The sequence below is a fragment of the Nicotiana tomentosiformis genome, chromosome 7 (assembly GCF_000390325.3).
Source record: "Nicotiana tomentosiformis chromosome 7, ASM39032v3, whole genome shotgun sequence".
Classification (NCBI taxonomy): domain Eukaryota; kingdom Viridiplantae; phylum Streptophyta; class Magnoliopsida; order Solanales; family Solanaceae; genus Nicotiana; species Nicotiana tomentosiformis.
Genome location: NC_090818.1, coordinates 37,013,036 through 37,039,040, shown reverse-complemented (window position 1 = coordinate 37,039,040; position 26,005 = coordinate 37,013,036). Strand labels below are relative to the sequence as shown.

The 26,005-nt window shown below is 41.1% G+C and overlaps 1 protein-coding gene across 3 annotated transcripts; it reads right to left on the bottom strand.

Annotated features, from left to right (window-relative positions):
- Positions 1 to 217: 217 nt before the first annotated feature.
- On the bottom strand, positions 218 to 4,629 carry LOC104116399 (NADH kinase). Of its 3 annotated transcripts, none has more exons than XM_009627252.4 (5): positions 4,096 to 4,629; positions 2,894 to 3,170; positions 2,694 to 2,774; positions 1,059 to 1,210; positions 218 to 970 (listed from the first exon to the last, which is right to left on the bottom strand). In XM_009627252.4, exons 1-5 carry the CDS (start codon positions 4,146 to 4,148, stop codon positions 607 to 609), a joined length of 927 nt encoding a protein of 308 aa, XP_009625547.1. In that variant the 5' UTR covers positions 4,149 to 4,629; the 3' UTR covers positions 218 to 606. The 3 variants fall into 3 exon arrangements, with proteins under 3 accessions (XP_009625547.1, XP_009625545.1, XP_009625546.1); XM_009627250.4 differs by having other exon boundaries at positions 2,894 to 3,148; positions 4,096 to 4,628; XM_009627251.4 differs by having other exon boundaries at positions 2,894 to 3,139; positions 4,096 to 4,627.
- Positions 4,630 to 26,005: the final 21,376 nt, after the last annotated feature.

The following is a 26,005-nucleotide window of genomic DNA, read 5'->3' as shown; positions in this document are numbered from 1 at the left end:
ATTCATTTTTTATCTGAAGAAGAGTTAGTAGCATCGTGGGAACAAAAGTGTTACCGATATTCTTACACTGCTAAATTTCCTTTTAGTCCTGAAAATTTATCCAATAACATTTTCACAGTGAATAATCCTCGCATAACTTATCTGCAAAGCTTTTTTAGCCTCATTCCCTGGGAAACATTGAGGCATGTGTGTGTGTGTGTAATTCCAAACCTAGACAAACGTCAACAACACCCTTCCCTAAGGAGGGCACAATTCTAATGCCTCAATGTTCATACTAAAAGTCTACAACAATGCTTTCAGGATATAAGCTTCTTCAACCTGAAACTACCTCTCTTGTATTGATTCGGACTACTTTGAAGCATGATGCACAGCTGACAGCTTCTTCCTCTTTTAAGTTCAATTAATCAGGAGTTACATGTCTAGAGGGTAGAAGCCTAGCGCACAACCATCTTCCCTGCAGCTTTTGAGCTGTGAAAAAGTAAAGCTACCACCATCTAGCATTGTGCACCAGCACAAAAGGCTACAAGAGTTAAAGGAGATTCTGACCGACCTTTACACCTTCATGCAATCAAATTTACAAGAACTCAATTCTATATGTTTGTGCTCTCAAGATATCAAGTGGGATGGCAAGAAAACTTTCAATTTTGGAGCGTTGGAAGAGAGTTCAATGATATCCCCATATTGAACAGAGTGGACAAGATGAGAGCCATCAATATAAATCAGCCCCTCTTTGCAATACCATGCAATTTCCATCAACTCCTCAGGCTTCACAATGCCGTGCATCAGGCTATTGTAAGCTCCAGGAGCAATGGGTTCTCTCACTATATACTGGAGATCTTTGGATAAAATTGGCATTGCAAATCCACCTGCTGAAAGCATTGCAGCTGTTGACCCAGCGGCTGTTGACACTCTAAGTCCACTTGATCTGCAATGCACCAGAGAAGAACAAGACTGGTCCTCTTTCTTTGTTCTGTGAAGAGAAAACATCATTAAGCACCTTTCCAAAGCAGCATAGAAGGGAAGTATGCTTCATATGCTACAACAAACAAAACATTTACCTGAATGAGAATCGGGAAACTGTAGCAGGACAAGGATGAGCAATCAAAACATCATTAAGTGCGTAAGGCGTCAGTTCCTTTGAGTTGAGAGTGACTGACATCCTTGAGACTTCAAAAGGTCTAGCACGATTTTCAAGGATGTCATCTATTATCTGCAACAGAGGACTAATAGTTAAGACCTTGAGCACCTTTTAAAAATTAAACCCCCCATTCCTACAAGAGAAAAAAGATCGTAAAGCAAGAGTTGTGGCAGCATGAGAATGAAAAAGCTATGTTCCTACCTGAAAGTGAATTTGCTTTCTCTGAGCATGAATGATTAATTTGTGTTGGGAGTCACCCCTTTTATATACATTAACTCCACATGAGAAGAAACTAACAATACCCAAGCTGGAGCAAGTCATCGTAAAAAGAGATGGTTAACAATAAATAGTGTCAGCTTAGCCCCCTACTAAAACAAAAAACACAACCATGATACAACTAGAAGATATCTAGGGACATCACTGTGTTGAGCAGACTGTTTCATGATTTTTGGAACAACAATTTGCGCTTTTGATCCCCATGCACGTTACTCTGTGGCATTCTGAAATAAACAAGTTTCTATGCTCCAGGTTTGCAGGTTACGGACATAATAACTGAAGTGTGTGAAGTTACTTAGTTAGTTCAAAAGATGATCCATGGACATAGTTTTTGAAGACCAGTAATTACTTTACTTCAATCTTTAGTTTCTTCCCAAGAGTTCCCCTACTGTAGTTCAAAGAACTAATCTTTCACCCGTAGTAAGCTTTCTTAGCTAGTGGTAACAAACCATTACATAAAAGAACAGGATCTCTTGGAAACTTCAATGCAGAATTGGAATGTAGAGAACAAAAGTAACTTTTTGCTCTTTTAAAAGTGTGATCCAGTACGAGAGAACCTTAAAACAAATAAGGACAAAGTAATTGAACGTGATATAATTCCAGACAGTTCCATAAAATCATCCATGCACACAGAAAAGAACATAAATAGAACAAGTCACCCTACACCTCAAGGTTATGGGCTCTGCTTTGCCACTAGAGTCAAGTCTCACTGGCGATAGCAAGAGTAACTAAAAACAAACTTTAGGCACCACGATGACCAGAAAACCAACCATCTCCACAGAACCCTATAATTATATCAATAAGCATACACTTGAATTTACTCTGACGTGTTAATATTCAATAGTATTGTAGGAAGCTAGTCTGGTAGTGATTTGCCTTAGGATGTTAGTGGCTCTTGGTGTGTCCATATTACTCCATTGCGTCTGTAGTACTATGCCATTATTACTGCTTAGTGTTATTGCTTTCCTCTCTATTTCCCGGTTATTGTGTTGGTGGTGTTATCTTTCTGGTTTCTTTTGCTGTTACTGCTGCATAGTCTCGTTCCATCTCCTTGTGCCGAGAGTCAATCGGAAACAGCCTCTCTACTCCTCCGGAGTAGGGGTAAGGTATGCGTACACACTACCCTCCCCAGACCCCACTTGTGGGATTTCACCGGGATGTTGTTGTTGTTGTGTTAATATTCAATAGTATTTTAGCACATCAAACTAATCACGGGCAATCATACAAAGTCATTAGTATATTTATGAGAAAGCTTAAAGAATAAGTAACAAAGTCTCACTTGTTCAAAGTTCTTGATAGTTGCCGCACAAAGAAATCCTGTACTCCTTGAAGCGTCAAACTCTTCACTGTATTCTTCAACCTAAACCACATAAAAAGTGACATAGTGACTTGCAATAGAAGTCATCGTAGACAGAACTGAATATGGATTGTGAAGAAATTGATTGCCACAAACCATTAAAAATTGCAGAATGAGCTAACCTCTTTTGCTTGAGTTGGGTCAGAATTTACTCCTAGAACAGGAATCGAATTATCCACAAAATGGCTTGCCTGCAATAATGTACCATCTCCTCCTATTGTAACTACTAAATCTACATCACGGATCGGCCGAGATAGATTAAAACGATAAACAGCTTCCCAGTCAACAAGCTTTTTCCTCAAGATGTTCTGACAGAATTTTATAGCCTCCTTGTGAACCAGACGTCTATTGTCTAGATATTTTAGTACCTGCAATAACTTCATGCGAAGAAGTCTCACCCTACTGAAGCAGCAGACTTTAAGAATTGAGGCATACGCCAGTCATTAGGGACTTCAAATATTTGTCAAATAACATGTAAAAATGACTGTCATGTTCAAAATGATTGGAATGCAAATCATCTGCTAGTTATTATTGGTCAAAGAGTCTCAAGAGTTGAGAGCTATTCTAAATTCAATAACACATTATCTGGTCAGTGGTCAAGACATGGTAACTATCAGAATCAGCCTGATGCTATCATTCAGTTGCTTGAATACTTCAAAGTTTCAAGCTCTAACACGTAACTAATTATGCAAGTAACAATCGATAAAATATCTAGGAAGTACCACTTTCAAACAAGAGTAAATGGCGTTCTTCTAGTTCTGCTTTCTCTTTCTTTGAGACATTTTAGAAAATCTTGACTTATTAGGGATCTATTTATTGCCCAATTTTTAATTATACAAAGTCGAACAGACCAAAACGAATGCGACTTTTCAAGTCACTTTAAACACCCTTCGCCACTAGGCTACCTCTCTCGATTGCATCAAGGGGTTCAAATTAATATGTATGTATAAAAAGTAAAATTTGACATGTATACACAAGCGAGGGGTGTTCAACTGACCACCCTTTGGCCACTGTAGCTCCACCACTGAACCGAAAACACCACTGAGCGGGCTAGCTGTGTCCATTGCCTTAACTAGTACAAATGCATATAGTAAAGAGGAGCTCTAAGCAATCACCATGGTTGCACCAGGAGGTACATAAGTTTGAATGAAGAAATAGGCATATAACTGGCTTTGGCATATTATCAAACACTTAAAATACACGTACTAATTAGAACGAGTTACCCCATGATCCTGCAGACATTTCCTGAGCTTTTAACAAATGTAGCAACAACAGAGAAAGAAAAGACGGTAAAACATAAGTTACTTTAACTATGTGAGATTACCTTAGGGTTTCTGAAATGAAAAATGTTATCTGATTGGTTTGTCGGTAACACATCGAAAGGCTTTAATAAAAGCAACAACCGTCTCCTCGCCATTGTGAATTTGTATCCTTTTTCACCTTGCTTTCGGTGATTAACGTGTAAATCAGCGGACCAAAGTCACGGAGAGTTGTGAAGTGAAGCTGCCTATACCATGAGAAAAAGGTCAAGCTTCTCGGGTCCCAACTATGCTATACCAGGATCCGAATTTAATAACGGCTCGTTTCACTATTTTCCCTGTTTCCGGAATTGCCCGGCGAAATTTGCGTCTTAGAATATCACCTAACTTTTGTTTATCGCGGCAATGTCATAACTAATTTTATAACGTAAAAACACCTCAATTATGTTTATATCAAGATTCAAGAAAAAAATGCCAGAATATATAACTACGATCCCAAACTAGCAGTTATCATTCTGGCAACTCACTTCATTTGCATAACATGCAAAATCTAGGCTTAATTTCACTTAACACTAGATTTTGCATGTTATGGGCTACACCAAGGATATGTGCTTAGCCCCTCTTATTTGTCCTGTGATGGACGCACTGACCATATTCAAGGGGAGGTGTCATGGTGTATGTTATTCGTTGACGACATAGTTCTGATTGATTAGACGCGAGGCGACGTTAACAAGATGTTGGAGGTTTAGAGACAGACCCTTGAGTCTAAGGGTTTCAAGTTGAGCAGGATTAAAACAGAATACCTGGAGTGCAAGCTCAACACCGAGCCGAGGGAAGCGGGCATGGACGTGAGACTTGAATCACAGGTCATCCCCAAGAGAGGCAGTTTCAAGTACCTTGGGTCGGTTATCCAAGGGGTATGTGGAGATCGACGAGGATATCACACACCGTATAGGGTGGGGTAGATGAAATGGAGGTTAGCATCTGGTGTCTGATGTGATAAGAAAGTGTCACTAATACTCAAAGATAAGTTTTATAGAGCAGTGGTTAGACCGGCCATGTTATATGGGGCTGAGTGTTGGCCAGTTAAGAGCTCACATATCCAAAAGATGAAAGTAACAGAAATGATGATGTTGAGATGGATATGCGGGCACACTATGATGGATAAGATTAGGAATGAGGATATTCGGGAGAAGGTGGGTGTGGCTCCCATGGATGACAAGATGCGGAAATCGAGACTTAGATAGTTCGGGCACGTACAGAGGAGAAGCCCAGATGCTCCGGTAAAGAGGTGTGAGCGGTTGGCTTTGGTAGGTACGAGAAGAGGTAGAGGGCGGCCTAAGAAGTATTAGGGAGAGGTGATCAGGCAGGACATGGCGTGGCTTCAGATTTTCAAGGACATGACCCTTGATAGGAAGCTGTGGAGGTCGAGCATTAGGGTTGTAGGTTAGGAGGTAGTTAAGCATACTTCTACTTCGTACCAGTTGTAAATGCCTAATTTTTATTTTTTCTTTTACATTATATTTTAAATAATTATTATGTGTGTATTTATAAGTTTTTGAATTAGATTATAGTTAAAATATTTGATAAGGGGTTAAAGGATTGGGTTGATACTTTATTTAGCCGAATTGGGCCAAAACTAGCCCACAAATTCGAGCCTAGGACCCGGTCCAAACCATGTGGTCTGAAAGACGCCCAAAACGACGTCGTTTTGATAAATGAAGCTAGATCGAATCCCATCCCTTCATCTCTCCTTGATCCAACAGCTCTCATCATTTGTCATCCTAGGTATTTAAAGCCTAGGTTAGCCAAATATTGCCCTCATTTTCCCTTATCTCTCCCCTTCTCTTCTCTTTCTCCACACCCTATCCCCTCTCCCTCAGACATGCCGTCCTCCGCCAGCGGAGCTCCACCAAATCACCCTATTTTTACACCATTCTCTTCCTCTCTTTATTCTCTACGCCAATCCAGACCCCAAATCCTCAAACTCCCTCTCAATCTCCACGAATCTAGCAAAAGTTGAAACCATAGTCACCCATTTTTTTCTCAAATTCGTGAAGTTCTAGATCGCCTCATGCTATAATACCTACGTCAATGGATAGAGCTCCTCAAGGTCTACTTATTGATGTCAATCTCATCCCGAAACTCCAACGATAAATTTTCCGACCACCTCCAGTGTCGCCTCACCGCCGACCTGTCACGACCCAAAACTAACCCGTCGTGATGATGCCTATCATGATACTAGGAAATCCGACTATTTAGACATTTTCAACATTTTAAATCTTTAAAAGATACTAAAATAGTTTAAATAAAGGAAAATCTCTTAAAATAGGATAGGAAATCATAACTCAATACATAAATTCTTCCAAAAACCGGGGTGCCACTGAGTATATGAACATCTACGAAATGACAAAGACGGGTACACTGTCTAGAAAGTAAATCTGAATAAATAAACTAAAAGATAAGGGAGGAGAGTCAAGGTCTGCAAATGCCAAGCAGCTACCTCGATGATCTCTGAAGGTCTGGACTCTGCAAAATCAGCAATAGCCGTGACCGGAATTACCTGAATCTGCACACAAGGTGTAAGGTGTAGCATGAGTACAACCAACTCAATAAGTAATAAATCTAACCTTTGGACTGAAAGTAGTGACGAGTCCAATTATTACAGTTCACTTTCAACATTTAACAGCACGGAAAGTTACAGAAATTATGACAGTGATATCCTAGAAATTCATAATTTAACAGGTAGAGGTACAAGAATTTAGACATGCTTTTAGATTTGCAATAAAACTCATCACAGAATAGGGCAGATCCAGTCCAAATGCAAGTAAACCAGGACAGATCCAGCCCAAATGCAAATAAACCAGGGCAGATCCAGCCCAAATGTAAATAACTGCTAGCAATTGCGCCTACTGTGGATGTGCAGACTCCGGAGAGGCCGATCCAGCCCAAACGCTATAATAAGCCAAATCGTGGCATCAATCAATAAGGCATATTGCGGCGTGCAGCCCGATCCCATAAATAACACTCACAATAACCCTCAGTCTCGCTCAGTCACTAATCTTTCTAATCTCTCGGGCTCACCAAAATTATGTTATTTAGCACAAACAATAATGATATGACGTAGCAAATAAGGACAACAGAGACTGAGACATATTATGCAAACAATAGTTGTGACTGAGTATAAAATGGCAAGTTAAGCAAATAGTTCAACATGTATCCTAAACGGGATTTCTAACATGATTGACAGCTCAATTATTCTATTCACATGGTAAAATACGGGTAACAACAAGCTTAATCAACTATTCAGTTCCATGGAATCGATCGAGTCACAATTTTTACGGTGCACGCCTACATGCACGTCACCTAGCACATCCGTCACCTCAACACTAATCACATGACACGAAATTCGGGGTTTTATACTCTCAGAACCAAGTTTAGAAGTGTTACTTACCTCAAACTGTGCGAAACTATACTCCAACAAGCCCTTGCCTCGTGAAACGACCTCAAAATGCCCCGAATCTAGTCACAAACAGTTCGATACAATCAACATGAGCTAAAGAAATCAATTTCGCATGAAATTACTAAGCTTTTAATTAAAAGTCAAAAAGTAAAAAGTTCACTCAAAAGTCGGCCCCGGTCCCACGTCTCGGAATCCAACAAAAATCATAAAATCTAAAAGCCCATTCAACCACGAGTCCAACCGTACCAAATTTACCAAAATCCAACACCAAATCGACACCCAAATCCCCAATTTAAACTCTCCAAATCTCTAGCCTCAACTCCCAAAATTACACCTCAAAACCACACAATCTAGGTGGGAAAATCAACGGGGAAACATAATTATTGAGTAAATTTAACCACAAGTGATTTACCTCAAGAATCCCTTCGAAATACCTCTCAAAATAGCCTAATCCCGAGCTTGGAATGTTCAAAAATGAAGAAAACCCACGGAACCCTCTTTTTAATAATCTGCCCAGTCTTTCTGCGGTCCAAAAATCTGCTTCTGTAGTACAGCTTAGGCGGTCACTAATCCGTTTCTGTGGAAAACACTCCACACCCGACCTCGCGCACCTGCGGTCAAGCCTCCGTATCTGCGGGTGCGCTCCTGCGCAAATAATGGTCACTTCAGTGAACACCCCTTCTAGCTCCTCTGCTTATGTGGAACCACTCACGTGTATGCGGGCTCGCAGATGCGGTATCTCCCTCGCACCTGCGATCCTCTAACAGTCCAGCCAACCTCGCTTTTGCGATAAACCCTTCGCTTCCGCATCCACACAGGTGCGGACAATCCTTCACACCTGCGACCACATCATTCCTCACTCATGGCCGCATCTGCGCTTCCTTAGCTCGCACCTACGACCAAAGCTTCACATGTGCAATTGCACCAGCAAACTCCAGCTACAACACCTCTTTTAACTCCAAACTTGATCCGATAATCGCCTAAACTTTACACGAGGCCCCCGGGACCTAACCAAATATACCAACAAGTCCTAAAATATGACACGAACTCAATCGAGCCTTCAAATCACATTAAACAACGTTGAAATCACGAATCACGTGTCGATTCAAGCCTAATGAACTTTGAACTTCTAATTTCCACATTCGATGCTGAAACCTATCAAATCACGTCTGATTGACCTCAGATTTTGCACACAAGTCACAAATGACACCACGGACCTACTCCAACTCTCAGAACCCAAATCCAAGCCCGATAACCATGAAGTCTCGGTCAAACTTCTAAATGCCCAACTTCCGCCATTTCAAGCCTACTACAACTACAGACCTCCAATTTACAATCCGGACGTACTCCTAAGTCCAAAATCACCCAATGGAGCTAACAGAACCATAAAAACTCCATTCCGGAGTCGTCTACACATAAGTCAACATCCAGTCAATATTTTCAACTTAAGCTTCAAACCTTGAGACTAAGTGTCTCAATTCATTCCAAAACCTCCCCAGACTCGAACCAACTACCCCAGCAAGTCCCATAACAACAATTAATCAGGGAATGAACAGTAAATGGGGGAACGAGGCTATAACTCTCAAAACGACCGGCAGGGTCGTTACATCCTCCCCCTCTTAAACAAACGTTCGTCCTCGAACGGGTTTAGAAACATACCTGGAGTCTTAAAAAGGCATATATATCTGCTTCGCATCTCCCACTTGGTATCTCAAGTGGACTCCTCAACTGGATGACCTCTCTACTATACCTTCACTGAAGCTATGTCCTTTGACCTCAACTTTCAAACTTACCGATCCAAAATGGCCACCGGCTCCACATCATAAGTTAAATCACCATCCAGCTGAACCGTGCTGAAATACAAAACATGAGACGGATCACTGAAATACTTTCAGAGCATAAAAACATGAAATATTGGATGCACACTCGACAAACTAGGTGGCAAGGAAAGCTTGTAAGTCATATCTCCAATCCGTACCTCAAACGACCCAATATACCGAGGGCTCAACTTGTCCTTCTTCCCAAACCTCATAACACCCTTCATGGGTGACACCTTGAGTAGTACCTTCTCCCTGACCATGAAAGCAACATCACGAACCTTCCGATCGGCGTAACTCTTATGTCTAGACTGCGTCGTGCGAAGCCGATCCTGAATCAGTTTAACCTCGTACAAAGCATCTTGAACTAAGTCAATACCTAATATCCTAGTCTCATCCGTCTCAAACTAACCCACCAGAGACCGAAATAGTCTCCCATACAAAACCTCATACGGAGCCATCTGAATGCTTGACTGGTAGCTGTTGTTGTAGGCAAACTCCACGAGTGGCAGAAACGGATCCTAAGAACCCCCGAAATCAATGACACAAGCGCATAGCATGTCCTCCAATATCTGAATAGTGCGCTCGGACTGTCCGTTTATCTGAGTGTGAAATGTTGTACTCAACTCAACCTGGGTCCCCAACTCACATTGCAGTGCCCTCCAAAACTGCGATGTAATGTGCGTGCCCCGATCTGAAATGATGGACACCATCACACCAAGAAGGCGAACAATCTCACGGATGTAAATCTCAGCCAACCGCTCCGAAGAATAAGTAGTCCCAACTGGAATGAAGTGAGCGGACTTGGTCAGTCGATCCACAATCACCCAAATAGCATCGAACTTCCTTGACGTCCGTGGGAGTCCAACTACAAAATCCATAATGATACGCTCTCATTTCCACTCTAGGATCTCAAGCCTTTGAACCAATCTGCCTGGTCTGTGATGCTCATACTTCACCTGCTAACAGTTAAGGCACTAAGATACAAACCCCACTATATCTTTCTTCATTCTCCTCCACCAATAATGCTGCCTCAAGTCTTGGTACATCTTCGCGGCATGAATGGAATACCGCAAACTATGGGCCTCCTCGAGAATCAACTCACGTAGCCTATCTACATTAGGCACATAAATCTTACCATGCATCCTCAACACCCCACCATCTCCAATAGTAACATCCCTGGCATCACCGTGTCCTTAAGGACAAGCAAATGGGGATCATCATACTGGCGATCTCTCATGCGATCATATAAAGAAGACCAAGAAACCACATAAGCTAGAACCTGGCTGGGCTCCGAAACATCTAATCTCACGAACTGGTTGGCCAAGGCCTGAACATCAACTGCAAGTGGTCTCTCACCAACAGGAATGAATACAAGGCTACCCATACTCACTGCCTTTCTACTCAAGGCATCGACCACCATATTGGCTTTCCCGGGATGATACCGAATGGTGATATCATAATCCTTTAGCAGCTCCAACCATCTCCGATGCCTCAAATTTAGATCCTTTTGTTTGAACAAGTGTTGGAGACTCCGATGATCCATAAATACCTCATAAGACACACCGTAGAGATAATGCCTCCAAATTTTCAATGCATGAACGATGGCAGTCAACTCCAAATCGTGGACGGGGTAGTTCTTCTTATGAGGCTTAAACTAACGCGAAACATAAGCAATCACTCTACCCTCCTGCATCAAGACACACCCAATACCAATCCGAGAAGCATCACAATACACTATATAAGAGCATGAAGTTGAAGGCAAAACTAGAACTGGAGCTATGGTCAAGGCTTGAGCTTCTGAAAGATCTCTTCACACTCATCCGACCACCTAAATGTAGCACCCTTCTGGGTCAATTTGGTCAAAGGCGATGCAATAGACGAGAAACCCTCCATGAAGCAACGATAATAACTGGCCAAGCCGAGAAAGCTTCGAATCTCCATAGCTGAGGACGGTCTGGGCCAACTCTGAACTGCCTCTATGTTCTTCGGATCCACCTTAATCCCCTCACTGGACACCACGTGCCCCAAAAACGCCACCGAACTAAGCCAAGACTCACACTTGGAGAAATTAGCATAAAGCTTTTCCACCCTCAGCCGCTGCAACATAATCCTAAAATGCTGGGCATGCTCCTCCTGGCAACGAGATTACACCAGGATATCATCAATGAATACTATGACAAACGAGTCAAGATAAGGCTGAAATACACTGTTTATCAGATGCATGAATGCTGCTGGGGCGTTGGTCAGCACAAAAGACATCACAAGGAACTCATAATGACCATAATAGATCCTGAATGCTGTCTTTAGAATATCCGAGTCTCGAATCTTCAATTGGTGATACCCAGACCTCAAATCAATCTTAGAGAACACCCTCGCTCCCTGAAGCTGGTCAAATAAATCATCAATAAGCGGCAAAGGGTACTTGTTCTTGATTGTAAGTTTGTTCAATTGCCTATAGTTGATGCACATCCGCATAGTGCCATCCTTCTTCTTCACAAACAGAACCGGTGCACCTCAAGGCGACACACTAGGCCTAATAAACCCCTTATCAAGAAGTTCTTGAAGCTACTCTTTCAATTCCTTCAACTCAGATGGTGTCATACAATATAGAGGAATATAAATGGGCTGAGTGCCTGACACCAAGTCAATACCAAAGTCAATATCCCTGTGGGGCGGCCTACCCGGCAGGTCTGCAGGAAACACATCCGAAAAATCTCACACTACCGGGACATAGTCAATAGTATGAGTATCAACACCAACATCCCTCACAAAGGCCAAATATGACAGACATCCCTTCACAACCATCTGTTGGGCCTTCAAATAAGAAATCACTCTGCTGGGGACATAATCTAGAGAACCTCTCTACTCGATCCTTGGCAAACCTGGCATCGCCAACGTGACGGTCTTATCGTGACAATCCAGAATAGCATGACATGGAGACAACTAATCCATACCCAAGATCACGTCGAAATCAACCATACTAAGCAATAAGAGATCAACTCTCGTCTCTAATCCCCCAATAGTCACTACACATGACCAATATACATGGTCTACAACAATCGTATCGCCCTTTGGTGTAGATACATGAACATATGAAACTAAGGACTCACGGGGCATCTCCAAATAATGAGCAAAATACGATAATATGTACGAATAAGTGAAACCAGGGTCAAATAATACAGAGCATCCATATGGCATACTGAGACAATACCTGTGATCACTGTGTCTGAAGCAACGACATATGGCCTGGCAGGAATAACATATAATCGGGCCTGACCGCCACCTGATCGGCCTCCCCCTCTTAGGCGATGCCTAGCTGCCTGAGCTCCACCCTGATCTGGGTGGGTGGGTGGTGAAGTAACCGGTGCTGAAGTCATAGCCTGACTCCTCTGCTGAACTGGCCCTCCCGTAAGGCAGGGACAAAACCTCTTCACATGACCCAACTCTCCACACTCAAAATATCCCATCTCAGAAAATGGTGGCATATACTGAGGCAGACCCCGAGAACCGGAATAACTACCAGATGAACCTGGTGCAGACGAACCCTGAACTGAAGGCACACAAGATGAACTCTGAGCTGGGAGAGAATTGAGGGATGACTGACCCTATCTAGCATTGTATGAACCATGGCTGGATGATGCCCCACGGAGAACTGGACGAGCCATCTGAGCGGGCCTATAAGGACGACCCCTGATGTGGTAAGACTGCCCCCAAAAGGTGCACTACTGAAATTGCCCAAACCACGAGGCCTCTTGGCCTCCCTCTCCTCATGCTCCTGACTGCGAACCATCTCTAGCCACCGAGCAATATCAACCACCTCATCAAATGTGGCACCTGATACACTCTCCCGAGTCATAACGAAACAGTACTGGTAGTATAGGCCATCAATGAACCTCTTAATCCTCTCCCTCTCAGTGGAAACCAACCAAACTGCGTGACGAGCCAACTCTGAGAATCTCATCTCATACTAGGTCACAGACATGCCATCCTGTCGTAGCTGCTCACAATGGGCACAACTGGTGCCTGACCTGGCCCCACTGGCCCAATCATATCTAGTACCTACTACTGAGATGGAGCAACGGTAGATCTGCGGGTGCTGCTCTAGCTGCTATACGAGCTGCACCCTTGCCCCTACCGTGACCTCAACCTCCTGTGGACCTAGATGGTGGTACTGGTGGCTGTCTATCCTGACCGGTAGCATGTGTCCTCACAATATGTGAGAGAATAGGATAACAGAAGTTTAGTTCTTGGAATCAAAAAATCCGCACGACAAGAATACAAGAATGTGAAATTTTACTAGGGGTTTAGCAGTCTCTCGAAGATAAGTACAAATGTCTCGGTACTGATCCGCAAGACTCTACTAAACCTGCTCATGACTCATAAGACCTAAGTAACCTAGGCTCTGATACCAACTTGTCACGACCCAAAACTAACCCGTCGTGATGGCGCCTATCATGGTATTAGGCAAGCCGACTATTAAGACATTTCCAAAACTTTAAATCTTTGAAAGATACTAAAATAGTTTAAATAAAGAAAAATCTCTTAAAACAGAATAGGAAATCATAACTCAATAGATAAATTCTTTCCAAATCGGGGTGTTATTGAGTACATGAGCATCTACGAAATAACAAAGATTGGTACACTGTCTAGAAAGTAACTTTGAATAAATAAACTGAAAGATAATGGAGGAGAGTCAAGGTCTGCGAATCCCAAGCAGCTACCTCGATGATCTCCGAAGGTCTGGACTCTACAAATCAGCAACTTCTGTGACCGAAAGCACTTGGATCTGCACATGAGGTGCAGGGTGTAGCGTGAGCACAACCAACTCAATAAGTAACAAATCTAACCTTTGGACTAAAATTAGTGACGAGTTCAATTATTACAGTTCACTTTCAACATTTAACATCACGGAAAGTTACAGAAATTATGACAGTGATATCCCAGAAATTCATAATTTAACATGCAGAGGTACAAGAATTTAGACATGCTTTCAGATTTGCAAAAAAACTCAACACAGAACAAGGCAGATCCTGCCCAAATGCAAGTAAAATAGGGCAGATCCAGCCCAAATGTAAATAAACCAGGGCAGATCCAGCCCAAATGTAAATAAGTGCTAGCAATTGCGCCCACTGTAGATGTGCCGACTTCGGAGGGGCCGATCTAGCCCAAGCATTATAATAAGACAAATCCTAGCATCAATTACTAAGGTCTGTTGCGGTGTGATGCCCGATCCCATAAATAGCACTCACAATAACCCTCAGTCTCGCTCAGTCACTGATCTCTCCAGTCTCTCGGGCTCATCAAAATCATATTATTTAGCCCAAGCAATAATGATAAGACGTAGCAAATAAGGACAACAGAGACTCAGACATATTATGCAAACAATAGTTGTGACTGAGTATAAAATGGCAAGTTAAGAAAATAGTTCAACATGTATCCTAAACGGGATTTCTAACATGATTGACAACTCATTTGTTCTATTCACATGAGTAACAATAAGCTTAATCAACTATTCAGTTCCATGGAATCGACCGAGTCACAATCTTTACGGTGCACCCCTACATGCATGTCACCTAGCATATCCGTCACCTCAACACCAATTACATGACACAAAATTTGGGGTTTTATACCCTAAGAACCAAGTTTAGAAGTGTTACTTACCTCAAACTGTGAGAAACTATACTCCAACAAGCCCTTGCCTCGTGAAACGACCTCAAAATGCCCCGAATCTAGTCACAAACAGTTCGATACAATCAACACGAGCTAAAGAAATTAATTCCGCATGAAATTACTAAGTTCTTAATTAAAAGTCAAAAAGTTCACTCAAAAGTCGGCCCCCGGGCCCACTTCTCGGAATCTAACAAAAGTTACAAAATCCGAAAGCCCATTTATCGATGAGTCCAACCATAATAATTTACCAAAATCCAACACCAAGTCGACACCCAAATCCCCAGTTTAAACTCTCCCAATCTCTAGCCTCAACTCCCAAAATTACACCTCAAAACCACACAATTTAGGTGAAAAAATCAATAGGGTAATATAATTATTGAGTAAATTTAACCACAAGTGACTTACCTCAAGAATCCATTCAAAATCCCTCTCAAAATTGCCTAATTCCGAGCTTGGAATGTTCAAAAATGAAGAAAATCCACGGAACCCTCGTTTTAATAATCTGCCCAGGCTTTCTCCCTTCTACGGTTCAAAAATCTGCTTCTGCGGTACCATTTTTGCGGTACTGCTTATGCGGTCACTAATCCTCTTTTGCGGAAAACACTCCACTCCCGACCTCGCGCACCTGAGGTTAAGCCTCCGAATCTGCGGGTGCGCTCCTACACAAATGAAGGTCGCTTCTGCGGAACCACTCACGCGTCTGCGGGCTCGTAGATACGTCATCTCCCTTGCACCTGCGACCTTCCAATAATCCAGCCAACCTCGCTTTTGCGATAAACCCTTCGCTTCCGCGTCCACGCAGGTGCGGACAATCCTTCGCACATGCGACCACAACCTTCCTCACTCCTGGACTCATCTGCGCTTTCTCAGCTCGCACCTGCAACCAAAGCTCCGCATGTGCAATTGCACTAGCAGACTCCAGCTACAACTCCCCTTTTAACTCCTAACTTGATCCGATAATCGCCCGAACCTCATACGAGCCTCCCCCGGACCTCAACCAAATATACCAACAAGTCCTAAAAAATAATACAAACTCAGTCGAGTCTTCAAATCACATCAAACAATGCTAAAACCACGAATCGCGCATCGATTCAAGACTAATAAACTTTGAATTTATAATTTCCATATTCGATACCGAAACCTAACAAATCACGCACGATTGGCCTCAAATTTTGCACACAAGTCACAAATGATACCACAGACCTACTCCAACTCCCGGAACCCCAATCTGAGCCTAGTAAGCACAAAGTCCACTCTCGGTCAAACTTCTAAATCTCCAACTTCTGTAATTTCAAGCCTACTCCAACTACGGACCTCTAATTCACAATCCACACGCACTCCTAAGTCCAATATCATCCAACGGAGCTAACAGAATCATCAAAACTCCATTCGGGAGTTATTTACAGATAATTTAACATCCGGATATATTTTTAACTTAAGCTTCTAACCTTAAGACTTTGTATCTCAATTCATTTCAAAACCTTCCCGGACCCGAACCAACTACACCGGCAAGTCCCATAACAATAACTAAGCAGAGAATGAATAGTAAATGGGGGAATGAGACTACAACTCTCAAAATGACCGGTCGGGTCATTACACGACCCACCGACCCGTTGCCTCACTGCCACTCTGCGGCCTCCCGTTTCTCTTCACACTGGCCTCGAGCGAGGTTTTGTTGTTGATTTTCATCGAAACTAGCTTCCAATTCTCCGGAGTCATGGATTCGATGAAAATCAATAGTAGAAGATTGCTCAAGCCGTACCATTGTCCCACTATGTCTCGCTGCCTAATCGTCGCTACGCCACCATTGTTCGGACACTCAAATTGGGTAAACTCGAACCTTAATGCTTTCTTCCATGTTTTGAATTTTTTGTTTCTCTGTCATTTGTTTGTAGCCTTTGTTGTAGTTTAAATTCTATTTAATGATCATTTTAGTTTAATGTTCAATCTAATTTTTGATTTCATCGTCGTTTAACTTAATCGATTCTATTAGTTTGTCTCAATGTTAACATATTTTTGTTTTACTTTATAATAGTTAAGTTTGAATTATGTTTTATAATTTTGCTTTAGTTTAAACTATTGAGTTCTATTAAGATTTCACCGGTCAATACATGTCTTTGTTTAATCTTTAAGTTCTAGTTCTCTTTATTGGTTAATGGTTCGATTAGATAGTTGTTCTAGTTACTTGTTTTTGATTTGGTTTGAGTAAGTGATTTGGTATTGTCCTTGATAAAATCTGAAGGTTATATGAGTTGATCATGATTTAGGGTTCAAAGTTATTTACTTTAACATCTAGGGTAACTGAAAGTACTATTTGCCTCCATGCTTCTGCCATATTATGTTGTAGGACCGTCCTTTGCCCCTTTAGACAGTCCCAGAACAGTGTTTGGTGAACAAAAGTCAGTCCTTTTGGACAGACTTTTGGTAAACCAAAAGCTATCCAAAAGTGACTTTCTTTGCTTACTTAAGAGCTGCTCCTTTCATATTTCAACACACATACACACACAGATATATATATATATATATATATATATATATATATATATATATATATATATATATATATATATATATATAAACATCATCTTTTTACAGTCTAAGAATATAGGACTTGACAAAAAAAAATCACCAGTTGAACCCTAAGAGTGAGCTGAAAACCTGAAAGTCTTGGAGTAATTTCTCTTTGAGGAAAACCTTTCAAAATAACAAAGTTTGTAAAGTTAGTTCTAGGCTTCTTTACTCTCTAAATTGTTGGGACTCAAGGTCTATTTATGAGTCATTTTCTCGGGTTGCAAGGTGTTGTTTGTTGCTATTTTCTACGGTCATTGATGCTGGATTTCAGTTCATATCACGGTATTTTAATTTCTCTGCAACGTAGGTAAGCCTTAAACCTCTGTAATATTAATTTTTAATATTAATGAACATGACATATATTTTTAGCATGTTCTAGTATTGTTTAGTTAAAAGAAAATAGACGAATCTGGTTGGTTGTTTATGTGGTTATGTCTTATGTCTCAAATAGATTTATGTGCTAAAATGTGAATATTTGGTTCATTTTTATTTGCTTAAGTTAAGTTTTCACTTTGGAAAAAAGAATAGTTCAAAGATTCTATTTTTACTGTTAGCAAGTTAAACTGATTTTTTTTTTCTTTGTAAATATTGAATTTGTATTCAGGTTCTTTTATCTATAACGATCTGGTGCTTATTTATATTTTGAAGTTGAGCTTGAGAGGGTGAAAGAGTATAGTTTTCCATGGCTCAAGTAGTTACTTGGTTTTCTGTACTTCAAGGTTTTCTTTTAATGATTAAATAAGTATCCATACTCATATTAAATGGCTAAAGTTTTTGTATCAAGGCAAGTTGTCTTTTAAAAATGATACATTAATTGTTGTCATCAATTGTTTTAGTTGAATGAACGAAGAATAAAAAAATGTAAGGTCATGTGTGTTGAGTTTATTAAGAATGTAATCCCTGCAAGTTGGTGTTTAAGTTCAAAAAATTCATGGTACGTATGTCAGTCCATTGTCTAAACTAAAATCAATGTTAGCTACTTTCTTAGTGACAAAAGTGATATTTTCCTTCATGAGTAGTCTGGTAGCGTTTCTTTCCCTGTGAAATATTTAAGTCTTTTGTTTTTGGTTTTCTTTAGTTTTTTTTTTGTTTTTTTTTTCTTTATTTGGAGGAACCATTGTTGGATTTCTCTTTGAAAATAAAAAGAAGGTACGTACATCTGAAACTTCTTGTGTTTTGATTTTCAATCTCATCAAATCAATAAAACAAAAGGTGGCTCATTAGGTTGTTGTCTTGTTTTCTATAAATAAATAAATTAAATACTTTCCTTTTGCCATGAACACTAGTGTTGCGACCAAACACACTCACGCAAGTATACGCGGTCGTCAAGTAATAAAGTGACTAAAAGTCGGATGTCGAACCCACGAGGACTTATGATTAACTATTAACTAAATTAGACTATCCTAATTATCTAAACAAGAATTAAACCTAAAAATATTTTATTCCAACTAATTAAATAAGAAAAATATAAATAATAAACTTTGAACAGAGAAAGAGCAGATTTTTATGATATCAATGTAATGAAAACGATCTAGGGTTATGGGCTATCTAACAATCCTATTGTATTCTTCAATTGAATTGACCGACTAATTTATCTAGCTTATTGGTTGACAGGGTTAATATTGCTCATAAGAATCTGTCGAGTTCTTACTCGCCTATTCAAGCTAACCTAACGCCTATATGTCTATGGAGTTAGAATCAACAAGAACGCATTTATAATTCCTGTAAATCAACCAAGCAAGGCAATTAGGTATATATCTATCCTAACTACGAATCCGTTCCCCGATGCCCGAGTTCAAGAACTTGCCCTACTCAATCCTATATGCAATATAGAATTCCTACTTTCGAGTTCAATTCTAGATTCGTAGATAATATTCAATTGGTGATCAAGCAATTAAATAATTAAGTGCAAGATTGAATAAATAAACTAATATGATAAATCAAGAAGTCAAAATCAATATCCGAATAACAATAGTCATGAAAGAACCACAACCCTAGAACGTGAAGTTTAGCTCCACATAGACATGGTAGCCAAACAACAAATCATATAAAGAAACATAAAAATTACTAAGTTTGGTAGGAGAAAGATGAAACTTGATGAATTCCGGCCTCCACAGCTTTGTCGTGGCTTTTTCCCTCTTCCCAATATGTTAGATAACCTAAAGGAGGCGTTTTTGGCTTATATATTGCGTACAAAAGTCGTGGGCCAAAGCTCTCCTATTCCTAGTCCAAATCGGCTTCAGGGATTGATGCTAAGGTGGATGCGACGCATCCACCTTGTCCTCCATTTCAATTTTTCTTCTGCGAAGGTGGATGCGACGCATCCACCTTGTCCTCTATTTCTCAGCTTGCATGCGATGGTGGACGCGACGCATCCAGCTTCACTTCTACTTCCCAGTTTCGCACGCGATGGCGGACGCTATGGCCCAACTTCACTGCTAAGGTTGCATGCAGGATGATGTTTTCCTAGGTTGGATGCGACGCATCCAACCCTTCTTCCTCTGGCTAAACCACATTTTCTTCATATTTTGCACTCCGAACACCTTAAATCGTCACACATAACTTAATTAGTCATCAAACCAATAATTACACCATGTTGGGTGTTTTAAAGATTGAATAACATCAAAAAGTGGTTAAAACATGGGCAAAGTAACATCAACACATATCGAAATATGCCAAACATCACTACCCCACACTTAAACCTTTGTTCGTCCTCGAACAAACCATCCTATAGTAGACGAAACAAAATTGAGCTCTTATCATTCAAAGCACACTGCACCTCTGACCGTGGTTATTTGCAATCATTAGGCTCTAGGCTATGCATCACATACCCTTCCCTTTACTTATGCCATTCTTTAAAAATATTCGAACAAAGACAACATGCTCACAACAATCCTAACCTCAAAAACCGACTCAATGTCACTATGCACTCATGGCTTGAACACCCAACATCATAGAGAAGTCTAATAACGTTACCTATCCCTCGTGAAACCATGTGCCCTCACAACAAGAACAAAAGAGCGAGTAGAATCAATCCACACATTCGAATATCATGCTCACAAAGAAAATCGCTCACTCTCACAAAAGAAGTCACATGCATGTAGTTGGTACCATATGCCTGCCCTTAATGTAAATCTCTACTAATGTAAGCTCGCTCGATCTAAAATCAATTAGGACTTTTTCATGGTTGTAATGTGGGCTAAGGGAAAGGTAGGATATATTTTAGGAATAGTGACTCACCCTCCTAAGCACTTTAATACATCACAAAATTACTTTAAGCGCAAATTCTTCAACACCACTTCAATTTCACAAACAATATCACCCCCAAAACAGTCCCTTTTTTTTTAAACACTACTTTAATTCATACCCACTAGCAAGAACAAGATAACAATTTATTCATTTATATTTTTTTTTCTTTCTTTTTTTCCAGATTTTTCTCTTCTTTTTTTTTCTTTTAATTTCCGCTAGTGGTGTATTATTTTACAAAATAAGTGCACCCTTCTTTCTTTCATTGGTTCCACTCAAAAGTCACCCCACACTTAGTCCCTTCTTACTTCTTTTAGCGCTCATCTAACAATTAAAGTGCTTTAAGAGGTAAAAGGATCAAAACAATGTCAATTAAGAATAAAAAGGGTATAGGCTTGTAATGTGGGTACCAAATAAAAGGTCTACAGGCTCAAAAGGGTTAACTAGGGATAGATTTTATTTGTGATAAGCAATAAGCTCAAAAAGATCAAAGAAAGCCTAAAATCATTTTTCAAACCGAGCATCACCTAAAATTTCGCTTCAACTCACATACCGGGCAAGTTCTAGACACAAGTACAATACATGGACAACACACAAAAACTCACCACACATGGCACATGACTCACTAAGGATGATCACATTCCGACTCTCAAGCAATGCAAGTATTCACGGAGCCACGAGATATTAAGCATTAAACGCAAAGTGAACACAAGTCAAGAAAGTGAGAAATAGGCTGCAACAAAACATGCTATCCGTTTTAACAAGGCATCATCAATAATTTCAGAGTGAGAAGGGTCCCTTCTTACTTCTTTTATTCCCTACATTCCTACTCTAAAAAGAAAACAAAATTACCCGGTTCAAACTACATCCCATGGAAAAGAACCGAGGCACAAAGAAAAACCACAGGGGATTATTACTATCTACAAAGATACTATAAATATATATATATAAATTTTTTTTTTTTTGAATAAATAAACTAATAGATAAACTGATAATTACTCCATATAGATGAATTTACTGCTATTTTATGCCATTAATCCAGTGAATATATTAGTACATTCATCCATACATCAAACATAAATCACCCCCACCCCACACTTAGGACTGTGCGTTGTCCCCAACGCACACAAACAAGGTAAAGTAGGGTGAGAAGAACTCCCTCAAGTCAAGGTGGAGGGCTCATCCGCAGTCTGTGGAGGAGCATCTGCATCCATAGCATTCCTATCATCAACAACTGGTGCGGATTCTGTATCAGGTGTTACAGCGACCTCAATAGGCCTGTTGAGTGGAGCCTCGGTGACTATGGGAGGAACATGAGTGGATGGTCCGGCAGTGGATGATGCAATCAGCTGGGATATGTCTGTACCTGCACATTGAACCAGAGCTCTGAGGAGTAATGATATCTCCTTCATCATCGTGGCCTGCTCGGTCTGAACTCGGCTTAGATCTGCACGAGTCTGTCTCAACTCATCCCTGGTGGCACTCAACTCGACACGAGTTGCTATCAGCTCAGCCCTGTTCTCTTGCATATCTGCTTGCATATGTTCAAATAATTGTTGGATGGTGAGCTTAGAAGACCTTCCCTTGTTCGGCTCTAGAACATGAGTGACATCATATGGTCCTGGAGCTTTAGCCTCAATGTCGTCATTCTCCTTGTCCCATAGTACTCCCCTCTCTGTTAAAAAAGCCGTTAGGGTATTAGCAAAGAACAGCCTCCACTTGTAATTCATCCTGGTTCGCTGCATTTGATCATGCATGATGGCTCCGAAGTTGAGTGGTATCCCCTCTAATAAAGCATATAATACGAGTGCGCGGTAACGAGGGACATCAGTTTTATGTTGGCATGGCAGCAGTCGGTTACAAATGAAATTTAGAGCCACACGTGCTAACGCACTCATGAATTCCTTTGCTATAGAGTGGTACTCCATACTCCCATGCTTCCATTCTGCATCCTTCCTGGTAGGGCATAGGACAGACTTAATGTGTGCATAATCTGGTGTTTTGCATATGGCGTCAAACCTGTCTGTGAGTGTGTGTGGCACCCTTAAGAAGTTATTCAGAGCTTCAGCTGACACATTAATATCTACCCCTCTTACTCGCACAATGTTTCCCCTTGCGTGACGCCAATTGGCGTAGAGCTCTCTAACAATGGTGAGGTTGGCTTTGCCATGGCCTTTCAGAATGGGTCCCCATTTTTGCACCTCTCGAATTGACTGGAGAAACTCTGAGTACTTTGTCTTAAGTGGTCCGATGTTTATCGGCTTTTCCGGAATGTACTTCTTTGAAACCAATATCTTCTTATAGGCTCGGAATGCTTTCTCATTAACAAAGTATTTCTCCCAATCAACTCGGTCTATGGGTTCACCCTCGTCTTCATCACTCATGTTGATCTGTAGGTGGTCATTGTCCGAATCGGAATCGGATTCAGATTCTGTAGTAATCTTCTCCTTCCCTTTATTAGTTGGAGCACTCATTCTCGAAGCTTTTCTTTGGTATGTCACAGGCTCTCGTATCTCTATTCCTTTGCTTGGTGTAATACCCTTCTTCACTGTCCTCCTGACCAATGTTTCCTCCTCCTCTTGCTCTGAATCATCACTTAACTGCCTAGGCAGCAGTTCCATTTCCTTCTCCGTCCGCTTCCTTTTTTTCTGTGGATTTGGACCGCCCGCTGCCCTTCCGGTAGGCTTTTTGGGCGGTTGCTTGTTACCATCTTTGTCTTGTTGCTTGGATGGTTTACTCGCTGCTGTCATTTTATGAATCTAAGTACCTGCAATGCAAAGAATTCAACAATTAGCAGATGAAACAGCGAAGTTCAGCTTGAAAGCAATTGCAACAGCTTGCAGACTTCAATTTATTCGTAAAGTCATGCCATTCACTCTTCATGGAATTGTAGCTCATGACTTTCAGCAAGTATGTGATAACTTCTCTTCAAAAATTCAATTGCACATAGCCCCTCACTCGACCCCACACTTATTCTCAAGCATACACCAATGTTGCTCGGTTACTCAGACTTCACCGACGCCTAAATTTTCCTCAGGGACAATTCGTCGAACATGTGGTATGCAACAAGTGTGCCTAGTTCATTCTATCAGTTGAGCAATGCAACTACCCTCCCAAAATTGGACGAGATGAAGGGAATTATAGTTTATCATCTCGCAACCATTACAACTACCAAGAACGACAGCCCTAAAAACCTTGAAATTGCAAAACCTACTTGTTGCTACCATTGAAGGAGGGAGGAGAGATGAATTAGGAGAGAAGCCAACGGAAGAACGAAAAGGATGATGCATACCTGTCGCGTTTGAGCTTATCGCGTTATAATTTTGATGAGAGAATTCTATTCTGCGTTCGTAGGCTTCGCCAAAAAAAAACGAGTGGATGCGTCGCAAGAACGTTTTTTTTCGAATGGGTTATCTTAAGATGTGTTAAAATATATATTACTTACCTGTGCGTGCGAGCTTTGACGCGACGCATCCCCTTGTCTTCCTTCAAAAATTTTCGGACGCGATACGGGCGCGATAGGCAGACTTCACTGCCTTGAGCAATTGGCCCGTCAAATTTTTTTTTTTTTTTTTTGCTGAGGGGGACGCGACGCATTCGCCTCGTTTTCTTGAATAAAATCTATGTCCTACGAAAAGAAAGAAAAAAAAAAAAAAAAAACTAACTAACTTGGGTGGCCTCCCAAGAAGCGCCTGATTTAACGTCGCGGCACGACGCAACATGTTCTTCATGCCTCCACTAAATCCATTGTGGTCTTGTGACGTGCAATGTCACCACCCCAATAGTGTTTTACTCTTTGGCCATTTACCAGGAATGTCGTATTGGACCCCTTATCACACAATTCTATCGCACCATGAGGTTTCACACTAACCACTTCAAACGGACCCGACCATCGAGATTTAAGCTTTCCTGGAAAAAGCTTTAGCCTTGAATTAAACAGTAGAATTTCTTGACCTGGTTCAAACTCACGATGTTGGATATGCTTATCATGCCATCTTTTGGTCTTCTCTTTATACAATTTGGCATTTTCATACGCATGCAATCGAAACTCATCAAGCTCGTTGAGTTGTAGCAATCTCTTCTCACCGGCCAAGTCCATCTCCATATTTAGCTTTTTAATCGCCCAATATGCTTTGTGTTCAAGCTCGACGGGCAGATGGCAGGCCTTCCCATAAACCAACCTGTACGGAGAAGTGCCTATTGGGGTCTTGTACGCAGTGCGATATGCCCATAATGCGTCATCCAGCTTCCCGGCCCAGTCCTTTCTATTCATACTTACTGTCTTTTCCAAAATCTGCTTGACCTCTCTATTGGAAACTTCTACTTGACCACTCGTTTGGGGATGATAGGCAGTGGAAACTTTGTGCTTGACTCCGTATTTTGCAAGAATATTATTCAGCAGTTTGTTACAAAAGTGAGTTCCCCCGTCGCTTATCAACACTCTTGGGGTCCCAAAACGTGTGAAGATGTGCTTCTTTACAAAGCCTACCACAACCTTTGCGTCGTTAGTAGGAAGAGCTATGGCCTCTACCCACTTAGAAACATAGTCGACCGCCACCAAGATGTATCTGTGTCCGTTAGAATATGGGAATGGTCCCATAAAATCAATCCCCCAAACATCAAAAAGTTCTACCACCAGTATATTTTGCAAGGGCATCTCGTGCTTCCTCGTGATAGTTCCAGTTCTTTGGCATCTATCACAATTTTTAACGAAGGCATGTGCATCCTTAAACAATTTTGGCCAATAAAAACCTGATTGTAGCACTTTTTGGGCGGTTCTATCCCCGCCGTGATGACCTCCATATGGTGACGCATGGCAGTCATGTAGTATAGCCTTCATCTCTTCCTCAGGAACACACCTTCTCACCAACTGATCTGCACACTGCCTATATAGGAATGGCTCATCCCACACGTAGAACCTTACATCATGTAAGAATCTTCTTCTATTGTCAGCTGTCCATTCTAGTGGCGTTACCCCACTTGCGATAAAATTCACATAATCTGCATACCATGGGGCTTCACCTGAGGTGATTGCTAATATTTGCTCATCCGGAAATGTTTCTTTAATTGACCCTCCTTCAGCTACATGGTTCCGGCTCTCTAATCTGGACAAATGATCGGCCACTTGATTTTCTGTCCCTTTTCGATCTCGGATCTCTAAGTCAAATTCTTGCAAGAGGAGGACCCAACGAATCAGCCTCGGCT

Excerpts from the sequence above, each read along its gene's own strand:
- LOC104116399 (XM_009627250.4), bottom strand. The coding sequence starts at position 4,188 with ATGGCGAGGAGACGGTTGTTGCTTTTATTAAAGCCTTTCGATGTGTTA. Across the intron at positions 3,149-4,095 it reads TTCATTTCAGAAACCCTAAG|TTATTGCAGGTACTAAAATA; the intron begins GTAATCTCACAT and ends CTTCGCATGAAG. Across the intron at positions 971-1,058 it reads GTTTCCCGATTCTCATTCAG|AACAAAGAAAGAGGACCAGT; the intron begins GTAAATGTTTTG and ends TTCTCTTCACAG.